General features: G+C 44.1%; 1 protein-coding gene across 1 annotated transcript in view; it reads left to right on the plus strand.

Annotated features, from left to right (window-relative positions):
• Positions 1–12,367, plus strand: part of htr4 (5-hydroxytryptamine receptor 4) — a 152,589-nt gene extending 140,222 nt beyond the window's left edge. The window contains exon 7 of the mRNA XM_033029582.1: positions 12,000–12,367. Coding sequence (XP_032885473.1) covers positions 12,000–12,120 — 121 coding nt within the window. The 3' untranslated portion in view covers positions 12,121–12,367. The remainder of the gene's footprint in view (positions 1–11,999) is intronic.
• The last annotated feature ends 1,113 nt before the right edge of the window (positions 12,368–13,480 follow it).

A 13,480-nucleotide genomic window follows, 5' to 3' on the forward strand; every position in this document is an offset into this window, starting at 1 on the left:
CCCCCCCCCTCTCTCCCCCACCTAACCCCATTCTCCTACCTTCTCCCCATAACCTCTGACACCTATACCTGTACTACCTCCACTAACCTCATCTAATGGTGCTGCTGATGTGGCCTCATTTACATCGGCAAGTCCAAGCATAAACTAGGCGACCATTTCACCAAACACTTCCGTGCTAGCCCCGCCTAGGTCTGCTGGATCTCCCAGTTGCTAATCATTTTAACTCCCCTTCCAATTCCCACACAATTCCCCCAAAAAAGCTACTTCAGTCTTCTCCAGCAATAAATCTCATTTAAAATTTAAATACGAAACCATTGTTTTAAATTAAAAAAGTAAATAAGTAATCTAGATAATGATTTTGAATTTACAATGGTCAATGATTTTGAATTTACAATGGACATTGATTTTGATTCTGTGTACTTGTCAAAATGAATAAAGATTGTAAGTCTTATTTTAAACTTTCATGGGAGTCACGTGTTTAATATAGCAATCACAAAATAATTTGCAGCCAACGAGTTTGTTTCAAAGTGCAATCATACTTATATTCTAGGGAATGGTACAAACCAATTTGTCCATGAGGTGGAAGATTGCAACCATCACGTGTTCCGCCCTGTTTCGACTAATGCAATCAACTTGACGTGCACAAACGGAAGATCAAATAGAACAAGTTGTCCAACAACTTTAGGCTGTGCACGCCACACGAAAGAAGAAGCATTTGTCCATAGGTAGGATCTAAAAATCAAATGAGATAAAAAACATGTTGATAACACATCACTGTTTAATTTGCTTTATCCAAGGTCCCACAATCAGGCACCTGGGACGTTAGATGAATAAAATTGATTACATATTATTTGAAATAACTAAATAACAACACGTTCTTATGAGATTGCTGCTTATCTCTACAGCTAAAGTAATCTTCTTCTTGCATATGGCTTGCACAGCCTAAAGTTGTAGGTCAACTTGTTCTATTTGAACTACTTGTTTGTGCACGTCGGGTTGAATGCATTAGTCGAAACAGGGTTGATCACATGAAAGTTGCAATCTCCCACCCCAGTTAAAGTAATAGAAGTGTTGAGGCAAAGGGCCGGTCAACACCACCAACCGACACAAAGATAAAATAGAAAGATTAAACGAGAACTTACCGTTTGAAGTTTGATCTTTATTTTATGAGAAGTTGAAGTGAGGGAATACGTGAAGAGCCCGCCAGCCGCATGCATGTCAATCTTCAGAGCAGCTGTATGAAACCACAGACTAGTTGCTGAACTTAAGCTATAGAAAGATTAACGACCTTTCTGAGTTGGATGATCAGCCATGATCATATTGAATGGCGGTGCAGGCTCGAAGGGCCGAATGGCCTACTCCTGCACCTATTTTCTATGTTTCTATGTTTCTATGACCTTAGAACTACCAAATGATCGTTATGAGAAGTAGGGTTGGGAGTGGAGGGCACGTATTCCCTCACTTCAACTTCTCATAAAATAAAGATCAAACTTCAAACGGTAAGTTCTCGTTTAATCTTTCTATTTTATATCGAAGTCACGTGAGTGACTACGTGAAGACTTCAAAGCTCTGTGGTTTCATGCAGTAACCCAATCTGTAACCCAACCCAACCCAATGTGAAACACTTAAACAGATAAACCATTAATGGTAGAAAAACATGGGTTATTAATACGATGATGCTAACTTGCATACATGGTCATTACTCTTAACCGGACCATAATCCTAATTGACTTTGAGTTAGACAATAACTCATGCTACACTGTGCAGAAATCTATCTAAAGTAAAGTAAAATATCCTTTATTGTCATTCAGACCTTCCGGTCTGAACGTAATTTAGTGCCTTGCAGTCATACATATAATAAAATAACAAAACCACACAATAAACATAAATTTAACATCCACCACAGTGAGTTCACCAGGCACCTACTCACTATGATGGAAGGCAAAAGTCTTAAAGTCTTTGTCTCTTCCATCCTTGTTCTCCCTCCGCGCTGAGGCGATCCAGGCTTCCGATGTTGTGACCCCGCCGGGTGATGTTAACTAAGTCAGTCCCACGGCTGAATCCGAGCTCCGCGAATGGGCCGGTTCAAACTCCGCGGCCCGGGGTGGTCGAAGCTGCCGAAGCTGCCGCCCTCCAGACCAGCGGACGAAGCTGTTGTTGCGGGAGCTCCGGAAAAACAGGTCACCAACCTGTGACCTGCGAGCTCCCGACGATGTCGTCCACTGGCCCGCGGCTGAGCCGCCGAGGCTCCGAAGTCGGATTGCCGCCGCCGGAACGCCGCCCCAGCTCTGAAGTCGGGCTGCCGCCGGAACGCCATCCCAGTCCCGAAGTCGGGCTGCCGCCGCCGGAACGCCGCCCCAGCCCCGAAGTCGGGCCGCCGCCCAGTCCCGAAGTTGGGCCGCCGCCGGAACGCTGCCCCAGCCCCGAAGTCGGGCCGCCGCCGCCGGAATGCCGCCTCAGCCCCGAAATCGGCTGCCGCCGCCGGAACACCGCCACAGCCCCGAAGTCCGGCTACCACCGAAACGCCGCCCAGCCCCGAAGTTGGGTAGCCGCCGGAACGCTGCCCCAGCCCCGAAGTCGGGCCGCCGCCGCCAGAAATGCCGCCTCAGCCCCGAAATCGAGCTGCCGCGGCCGGAATGCCGCTACAGTCCCGAAGTCCGGCCGCCGCCGCCGGAACGCCGCCACAGCCCCGAAATCGAGCTGCCGCCACCGGAACGCCGCCACAGCCCCTGAAGTCGGCGCTGGTAAGTCCTGGCTGGCTCTGCCTCTGGAGCCTTGAGCTCAGTCCCAGTTGGAGGCCACCAGCTCCGCCATTAATCCTCAATGCAGATGGAGATGGAGACGGGGGATACGACAAGAAAAGGTTGCATTCCCCCGAAGGAAGAGACTAAAACAAGTTTCTCCCCCCCCCCCCCCCCACCCCCCCCCCCCCCCCCCCCCCCCCCCCTACACACACACACCCACATACACAACCTAATAACTAAAATTAACTAACTAAAACAGGACAAGAAAACAACAAAAAGAGCAAAAAACAGACGGGCTGCAGGCGAGCCGCAGCTGCTAAGGCAGCTCCGCCACTTCAGTATCCAGACATATTCAACCGAATGTTATATCTTCTTAACACACACTTGCAAGCCTCTTGCTCTATGATGAAAGGGAACTTATCCATTCTATTGGCTGCTAATGAGCCATCAGCAATATCTTGAGACTATTAAATAACAATAAAGAATCTATCTTTCATCTCATAGGTACTAGCAAGCTAAGTGTACTTGTATACCTAATGACACCCCCAATCTCCGCTCTGGTGGGTACGCTGTCACTCCAAATGTACGCAATCATGCCCATTTTGCTTATGAGATCATTCCCATAACAAGCTACCCTAATGTCAGTTATGACCCAGAGACCTAGCCAGAGATTGAGTACAGACTGTCTTCTTTGTGCTGAAAACAGTTGCTGAAAGCATAATCAACTTAAAAATACTGCTCCCATTAGGAATACAGTAGAAGAATATTTGCATAATAATTTACTGATATACATCACACACTACAATGAGTGTAGGCTTTTAGAGTGGTCATATAAAAGACCCCCTGCATAACGTTAGTGAACAGCGGGTGAATAACCAACCATTTATTGTCCCACTTATAGTACTATAGAGAATGACAAAGCAGCACAAGCAGCGTCAATTGTGCTATCACATAAACGCTTCTCTAAGACCAAACTGAAAACCACACAAACCTCTGTTACTTCCATTTAAAAGTAACTTACATATTTTGTTCACAAACTTCCCATACAATGTTGCAGAGCTAGCTGCCTGAGAAGACAGGCTGCCCCAGCTATCACTCGTGACCGAGTAAATAGGAGTTGCTTCAGCCGCCTTACCATGGCCTGAATGAATAGGCAAAGTTGGCACTATTAAATTTCGTGTTGCCTCATTCTTAATATCGCAAGAGGCATCTACTGATAAACCCCTAAGTTTGTCAGCTGCAAATTCTGCATATAATCTAAAACTCGATGCCACAATGCCCTTTGATCTGAGTAGGGCAGCATTGGCTTCCACCACTGGCTTTGTTATCAAAACACCAGATAATCTGTTCCTCATGTGTATAGATATGGCAAAGTATGCATCTTCAAGATCGATTCTCTGAATAAATTGCTGAAAGCCAATCATCCATCATAAACTGGGTAACTAAACACATGATCAGATTAGCCAAATGCTAACCTGATTCGGCATGCTGCATGTTTCTGTAATCTTGAGAAGTATCAAATATTCTTGTTCTTGGCCAGACCACTCATCCTCCGTGAGATGTCGCTGATTCCATTCGGAACCACCGTTCCTCTATTGACCATACGGACGGAAATTTTTTGGCTTCTCTTGCCGCGGAAGATGCATTATCTAGTATTCATACATTTCGCTGATAACATATAATCAGAACCTTATGACTAGAGCTGAAAACACAGTCTCCCCTTGATGTGTCAATCCCTGTCACGTCACCAAGAATTCTCAGCATTCTTCCTTAGAGTGGAATTTAGCATAATGCAAGCCTGAATCAGGAATTGCTTCGCAGTCCTCTGACTGAAACCACTTGTCTGAGTCACCAGTGCACAACACAATCACTTCGACCCGCCACTGAATCAGGAATACTAGTATTGAGCCGACGGATTATTATAAATACATTGTTGATTCACAACATGAACCTGCAGGTCAGATAAAAATATCATATGCCAGACCAGCTTCCTGCTGGTAGCTACCTATCCCAGAGAGGATGGCAATGATGTTTCCAATGAACTGGCAACTCTACTAACTGAGCAGAAATTTAAATGTGTGTTGAGGGAGACTTCAACTACTTCATTCTACTGAGCAGCCTGATGATCAACCACAGATGATGAGGCAGTGCTTCCCTGGTCAACATGACCCATATGGCCAGCCAGTTCCATGATGGTCTACCCTGAACCAAGGTAACCAAGCTGTTCCTACTTGAAACTTACAGAGGTTACTATGCAAGGCACCCTGCCAATGTCTCTGCATCAACCTGATTTTTCCCAGAGACAGTGAAAAGATACTAGACAGCCCATGCTGCCAGTAAACCCAAACCTGGGCTGACCGACTGCTCCATTTGGAGTTTTATGAAGGTTAATAAAGAGACCTACCTGCCAGCGTTTCTGAACACGGGTCAATTTGCTTGTTGGAGCTTCAGCGAAGTTCCATTTGCAGACCCTGTCTGCCATGCTTGCCATTCCTTCAGCTGGTGTGATGTTGGGTAGCTGATGCCACTGGCCAACTCCTCTTGTAGTGGCTTGCCCATTCCCGAGGAATCAGCAAATTTAGAGGCAAGAGCAGGCAGCTCTTCCTTATGCGGCTCTCGTACATCATGCATTAATGCATGGGATTCAAGCACATACTCATGTTCGGAGTCAGCTCCATACTGATCTCCGACACTCCCCTCGACAGAGTGGGAGAAATAGTGCAAACCTGAACCAGGCGTTGCTACAGGCACATGACTTGAACTGCCTGTGCATGCCTCCGTTACACGGAGCATAATATTTGGCACCATCTCCAACACTCCTTTCATCCGAGTGGGAGGAATATTGCAACCCTGAAACAGGTTTTGCCACAGACATATGACTCGAACTGCCTGTACGTGCCTCCGTAAATTGGAGCATATTTCGTGCCACCATCTGATTCATCAGATGTTCCAATTGAGACAAACGGCCAATCACATCTGCCATAGATGTGAGGACAGAATCCCCTTGACCCGAATAGTCCAACAGGACTTGTCTCCCAGACTTGGCTTTGACTTTGCCCCGACTTGGGGTTGCCAAGCTACTCCCTCTAGGAGCCGAATCGGGACTAGCTGTGCAGATCGACGCTGCCAGCGACTCTGAAGTGGCTGTTGGCTTTCCGCACTGTGCTGTCGGTATAAATCATCATTATTTATTATACTTACCAGACAGGTTGCACCTGCTAGTGACTCCGAGTCCTTGCTCCCATCTGGAGCCTCAACGGAGTATTTCAGGGAGGAAATAGAGCGCAACCCTGCACCAGGTGTTGCTTCTGCAGGCCTCTGGCCCCCATATAACTTGGATGAGCCGGCATTATAATCGGAGTCACCTCTTTCCGATACTCCCCTAGACAGAGTGGGAGAAATACTGCAACCAGCCAGGTGTTGTCACAGGCAAATTGCTGGAGCCGTCTGTAATGCCTCCAGTACACAGAGCATAGTTTGTTCATATGATTAAACAGAAGCAATGAGATTCCTCTTAGCAGGTAAAGCAAACCAATTCCAAAAGACGTGGTCTACGTTTATGGACCTATTACAAGCATGAGGTGCAATAGTAATTTTAAAAATAAATAAATAAATAAATAAATGGTATCAGGACCTGGCAATGGGAGGTAAAACAACAAAAACAGACTTGGTTGGTAGTCTTTCTGCGGAGTTTAATGTTATAATAGAGCGATTGTCCTTACTTTCTTTTTCTTTCTTTTCTAGGGTCTACTTTCTTACTTCACTTCCTTCTCTAACTTCTTTTCTAAGGGGCTTTCTTTTCCCAACACTCTCTTGCACTTCACGACTCTTGCGCACCTTCTTTACTTTCCTTACTTCTATCTTTTTCTTAAAGCTTAAAAAAAAATGAAGCGGTACAAAAAATGTATTAAGATATATGTGTTGTGTGTTATTGTAATTTACCGTACTTCTAACAAAAATAATTTAAAAAAAAAAAATGATTAAACAGAAGCATACCCCCGTTAGATCAAGGATTCGACTGTTATATCGACATCCACATGGTTGGGGTCTCTTATGAAAGAATCTCCAACAGTCCAGAAATTATCATGACGCAACCCTGAACCAGGTATTGCTCCACAGGTGTCTAATAGACACAGCTGAAAAAAGGCTTCCCAAGGCAGGAGCTCCTTTCTGGAGCCTCAATGGAGTTCTAAGGGGAGGAAATAGAACATAACCCTGAACCAGGCGTTGCCTCCTCAGGCCTTTGGCTGACTCCCTTTCGGAGCATTGCTCCGAACAACCGCCCACTCCAGTGGAGCCCCATTCTGTGCCGCAATGGCAAGTCAAAATTTATTACACCATGTATGATAATAAATGTCCCTTGTATCCTATCTGCTGCGATAGTCACAAACGTGGCTGAACAGGAACCGCTATTAAAAACTGCCAGCTCTATTTATAACTGCCCTATAAATGGAGCACACACTATATGCTGGTCTACAGCGTATGCTGCCTCATCCGGCAGCATCTATGTTTAAAATTGGTAGGCGCTATGGCAGCTGAGCTTACCTAGCGTTCGCTGCCCTGGCCCCGGCTAATTTTCAAAAGCACCGGCTGCTGCTATCTTTAGCAGCGATCGCTAACCTAGCCGTGGCTAAATTTAAACTACCACCTGCTGCTATCGCTAGCCTAGCCACGCCGGCAGCCCCAAATTCTAATGGAGCTTCCACGGTGGCCTCAAATCCGGCCGCCTGCTCCCGTTCAGAGCTCCAATGCCGGCAGCCGCAATATCGAATCCGAGCTCCTATGGAGCCTCCACGGTGGCCTCCAAATTCGGCCGCCTGCTCCCGTTCGGAGTCCAACAGCGGCAACCGCACAGGCTGTGCCCGTCAGCTACTCCGCGCCCGCTGCACCTGCTCCCGTTCGGAGCCCCCAGCGACCCGCTGAAAACAAAATTAACTTACCTGCTCCGACTCGCGCGCCATGCGTCGACGTATTGACGCGCATGCGGCTGGCGGGCTCTTCACGTAGTCACTCACGTGACTTCGATATAAAATAGGCTATGATTACAGATTCTGATTAATTTCTTCTGATCTTTTGCTGGTAGGAATGTCAGATTCAGATGGTTTATTCTCACATACATCATGCAATGCCTTGTTCGCATGAAGCTCGAGAGTACACAATGTACATGACAATGATGAGATGTGACAAAAAAATACAATGAATACAATATGGTAGAATAGTGCAAAGACCATCGAGTAGGCTGAAGTAGCAGGAAAATATATTAAAGTACTTTAGTGGAATAAATGAATGAGGTAGAGCTAAGAATAGATGGCTACTGCTCCAGGAAGGCTTAAGAAAGACATGATTGATTCAGGAGTCTGTTATCAGTGGGGAATTCTGATACCATTGGGGATACTACTTGGCCTTCACATACAGCGCAGGTTTATGCTTCTTAAAAGATTCAGAACTGGACTTTAGTTGAGAGTAAAGCTCCCATTCATCCAAGGTTCTGGTAATACCCTAATTGGCTTTGTCAGAACACAACCATCAATGCATTTTGTTGATTAAACCAGTGACGACTGCAGTATATCATTCATGCTGGAAAATTGGTCGAATATTTTCTAGTCATATCAAGACAGCCCTGAAGTAGATACTGGCTTCAAGTGAATTCCTTTGGTTGGTAAAAGGGACGCATTTTATGATCAGCTATTTCACTTCAGCAGAGCAGAATTGTCCTATGACCACTACGTCAGTTCACCACAAAGCATTGATCAAATAACCAAATGTCAGGTGAGTCGAGCGTGAGCTAGTGAAACAAAGAACACAGCCAAGGCCTGCTAGGCCTCCCAATTGCTAACCATTTAAAATCTCCTTTCCATACCAACATCTCTGTCCTTAGCCTCCTCCATTGCCAGAGTGAGGCCACATCCAAACTGGGAGAACATTCTGCTTGAGTAGTCTCCAAACAAATGGTGTAAACATTGAAATCTCCAGGTGTACTCCCCTTTATTTCCCCTAATTCCCACACATTCCTCCCACCATCTCCTACCGCCCCACTCATCTTGCTGTTTTCTCCTCCTCTGTATGTCACTCTCAAACTAAAAGAAAAATGTCCCTGTTAACCCCCCTCTTTTTACTCTTCTCTTCCTTTTCCACCCATATCCCCCCCCTTCCAGCTTTACATTTCACTTAATCTTTCCTTACCTGACACCATTTTGTCTCCTTTTCATCTCAACTCACTTACTCTACCCTTATCTGCCAATCACCTCCCTCACATGTATCAACTTATCCCTCACCTAGCCTTTCCTTTTCCCCACCTCTCTTTTCCAGCATTCTTAGCTACTCCAATCGGATTGAAGAAAGATCACAACTTGAAATGTTGCCGGTTCATTTGCTCCACACATGCTGCCTGACCCACTGAGCTCCTCCAGTGCATTTACTTGTGCTCAAAATTCCAGCATCTGCATTTCTGGTGTCTCCATGACAGCCATCCTTAATCTCCCTTTGAAACAGCAACCTTGCTCTGAGCTCTTTAAGTTTGCTTTCAAGTGAATGAATGTTAGCTAGAAATATGGCAGAGAGGGGCTGGCGGGACCCCTGTTGTTTCAGCTGCACTTGGAGCCCCTCATCTTTAATGCCACACATCCTTGGTTTGTTTGTACTCACAGTTGTGCCAGTAACACTGGGTCTAATAATCACCAATAGTCTGAGAGCTGCTTTGATTTAGTCACAATTGCCAGGGGACTCGCAATGCTGGAACTAATGACTTTCTCAGTGATGGAATGGATAGATAATAAGGAAAAACGATCGTGGAAGGCTGTTTTAACTGTTTTAATAGAAGCTTCATGTAAAATATTGTCACTCTGCATATCATGTTAGAGGTCTTAGCCGGTTAGGTTATTTACTATCTCACTATTTGAAAAAAAGATTTAGTCAGTCAAAGTATTAAAGTATTACAAGAATAAATGTCGACATTTCTGTAATTTGTTTCATGTGCTCCAAGTCATATCTGACTATTAAGGGGGGAAAATGGAAGTGGTTTTGTCAGACTGTTTCTGAGTCTATTGAAGATGCAGGCAGGCGCAGACAGCCTGAACATAGAAGCAGATCCCAGTAATTTGAGATACATAGAAATGTAATGCATGCTTAAGGGCCTGTCCACTTTCACGATCTAATTCCCAACCTCTGCCGAGTTTGTTCTTGACTCATACTCACAGCATGGTCGTCACAAGGTCGTAGGAGGTCATAGGTAGGTCGTAGCAGGTCGGGGCGTTTTCCTAACATGATGAAAAACGTCCACGAGTAAAAAAGGTCGTGAATTAGGTCGTGAAAGTGGGACAGGCCCTTTAGAAGGAGAAATTAGAAAAAAAAATTTTAATGCAGATGATGGCAGTACAAGATAAAATTTGAAATTAATGGAAACACTCAACAACTCAGGCAACATCGATGGAAAAATGGAAACATGGAAAATTGGAGCAAGAGCTGGCTATTTATCCCTTTGGGATTGCTCCACTCATCAACATGATCATAAGTAATCATCCATCTCAGTATACCATTCCTTCCTTCTCCGTAGAAACACTAATTCCTCTTGAACATACCTAACCTGGCTTGGCCTTCTGTGGTAGGGAATTCCATAAGTTCACCGGCCTTATGGTGAACACATTTCTCCTGATCTTGGTCCTTATTCCAAGTCTGTGCCCTCCTTCGATCGAGCCCTGTCAGAATGTTATAGTTTTCTGTGAGAGCCCCTCTCAATCTTCAACATTCTGGAAATATAGGCCTGTGACATCCATTTGCTTATTTACCCACATCCAACTCACCAGGAAGCCTCATCTGCAATCTCCTCATCACTCTCAATTCCCCCCTGCAGCTGTAAATGTGAAGTTGTTATATTTAGTTCCAAATCTTTGAGATATATTGTGCATAACTAAGATCCAGGCACTGATTCCTGCCACCCCTCACCCCAACAAATTAACTAATTACTGACTGCTACTTGCAAAAAGCTCATCTATTCTTGCTTTACCTCTTGTCCATTTTGCAATCCATAATGTAGGGTCTTTGACAAATCTTTAGCATGGTTTCTCTTTGAGGGTGTACCAATTCATGAGGGAACATAAAAGCAGTTTGGAAGTTTTAAGAAGTGAATACTTTGGACCACTTGATAATTCAGCAAAAATTATGAGAAACAATAAAGATTGCCAGCGACGGACTGTGATAATGTAGGAAGAAACAATGCCCATAGATCACAGGAATAGGAAAGTTACATTTGCAACTGTTGAAAGTAATAAAGAATAATTCTTGTAGGGCTGATACAGAAGGTCAAGGAGGAGAGAGGCAATTAAAAAATGGAAAGCGATTAAATGCATCAGATCATAATAATCATAATCATACTTTATTAACCAAGTGTGTTTTGCAACATACAAGGAATTTGATTTGCCATAGTCATACCAATAAAAAGCAACAAAACACACAAAATACATTTTGACATAAACATCCACCACAGTGACTCCTCCACATTCCTCACTGCGATGGAAGGCAAAATGAAAGTTCAATCTCTTCCCTTCTTTGTCGGGGGCCTCGAGCCTTCCGTTGACCAGATGTTCTTGTTTCCCATGGCCGGCAGTCGGGCCATCCGCGTCAGGGTGATCAAGCTCCCGCATCAGGGGGGTCTCAGCTCCCCCGCGCCGGATGATCAGACCACGGGTCGGGGCTGGTTGTACCTCTTGTGACTTTGGAGCTTCCCAACATCAGTCTCTACCCAAGACTGCGAGCTCCTCGATGTTGAAATCCGCAGGCCGCAGTTGGAGTGTCGATCCCAGGCAAGGGATTGCAGGCTCTGATGGTAAGTCCACAGCCCCACGGTGGGGCTCAGTCAGTCTTGAGCAAGGCCGCCAGCTCCATGATGTTAGGCCGCAGAGCGACCGGAGATACCATCCAGAAAACAATCGCAACTCTGGAAAGGTGGTTCCAGATGGTTCCTTTTGTAAATAATGCAAATGATAATTAACTGCAGCTGACCCACTTCCTTGTTTTGAACAAAAAATATGTTGTATATATGAAGCTGGAAAAGAATACTGACAATCCACGTCACATATTTTAGATTTAAACATAAATCGATAATATGTGGTTTGCATAAGGTGATTTAAAGTTTCATGTAACTCTAAACGTTCATAAACTCGGGAGTACAGAAAAACATTAATGAGGGGTGTAATTCCACACTTTGAAGTTTCGAACTTGAGCTCCAAAGGAATGTCCTTTTGCTTATTATATGTGCAGTGACTCATGGAATATCAAGCTGGAAGACGTCAAAGATAATGAAGAACGGGAGCACATGCCAGAAGATGCCGTGCTGGGAGGACCAGATGATTGGAAGGGGTTTCCAAAGAAGCAGACATAAAAGCCAGGCTGAAGCTGAAATCAAAAGATCTTCCAGCAAAGAGAAAAAGATAAGAGTAGGCAGTTTTGTAGCTCATGGGCAAATGCAGATAACTTGAGGAATGTGCTATAGTGGAGGTAAAGTCACTTGTTGAGTGCTGTTTTTAATGGTTGTATCTGGTTAATTTTCTAAATATGATTTAAAAAAACCAATTTTAATCCAGACCAATCTGGATGCCCATGGAATAGATGAATTTTAAACATTGCATTGAAACTTCATGCAGAATTCCTGCCCTGGACCATTTCAATTTAGTAAAAAAAAAAAAAAATTCTTAAAGAAGTCGATCTTTTCTGGAGTTGTCAGACTCTGGGTAATCAGAGTTGTTACCTTACACTGCACCACGATTTTAGTGAAAAGATTGACAAATTCATAAGCCAAACCTAATGGAAAGCACTACTGTGGCCTGAAGATGACAAGATCAATTTCTATCATCACCATGGGAATCTCCAGTGCACTTGGAAAAGCAGGAGCTATCTTCTAATTTCCGCAATGAATCCTGATGTTTCCAATGCACTAGCCTTCCTTTTCAATACCAGATTTGTTTGGAAAGTCCATTCTAGCCAGAATTAGTGTCATCATGGATCATCCTTTCCTTGTGTGATAGAATCTGTATTTCAAAAGTGTTTAAATAGGATTAAATAAAAACAATTCAAATTGAGTTAGGTTTATTGTCATGTGTATTGAGGTACAGTGAAAATATTTTGGTGCGTGCTAACCAGTCATCATACAATACTTGAGTACAATCGAGCCATCCACAGTGTACAAACATATGATAAAGGGAATAACGTGAATAACGTTCAGTGCAACGTGCCAATTTGTGCCAGGAAATTAAATTAGCTCTGATAAACTCCTATCTCACCATCCCCAAAGCTACCCAGGTTAAAATCAGAACTAAAATGAGTTGGCTATAAATTACGTGCGCAGCATCAAAAGTACGTAAGTTTGTGAATGCATACTCTACCCTGCTTCTGAAATGCAGTTCCATTCACTTCAATAGACACAGAACTGAATGTTCAGCTATTGCTAGCAGTTATGACAAGGCTTACAACTCCCAACCAGGTATGAATGTATACAGAAAAGTTTTTATTACAGTTTCAAACTAAAATTGGTCACTGATTCTTAGAACCAAAGAAGGAAATAAAACCTCAAGAACACCTCCTCAAATGAACTTGGGGATTTTATTCAATCCAATGGATAGATGCAACTGAGTCAAAACCAGTAATTAATTTAATTATGATACAGTGCAAGATAAAAGTTAGACATCTTGCTTTAATGACGTAAGAACTGTCGAGTGATCCTTTTACTTTTAAAGTCTGCAATA

This window comes from Amblyraja radiata, chromosome 11, assembly GCF_010909765.2.
Source record: "Amblyraja radiata isolate CabotCenter1 chromosome 11, sAmbRad1.1.pri, whole genome shotgun sequence".
Taxonomy (NCBI): Eukaryota; Metazoa; Chordata; class Chondrichthyes; order Rajiformes; family Rajidae; genus Amblyraja; species Amblyraja radiata.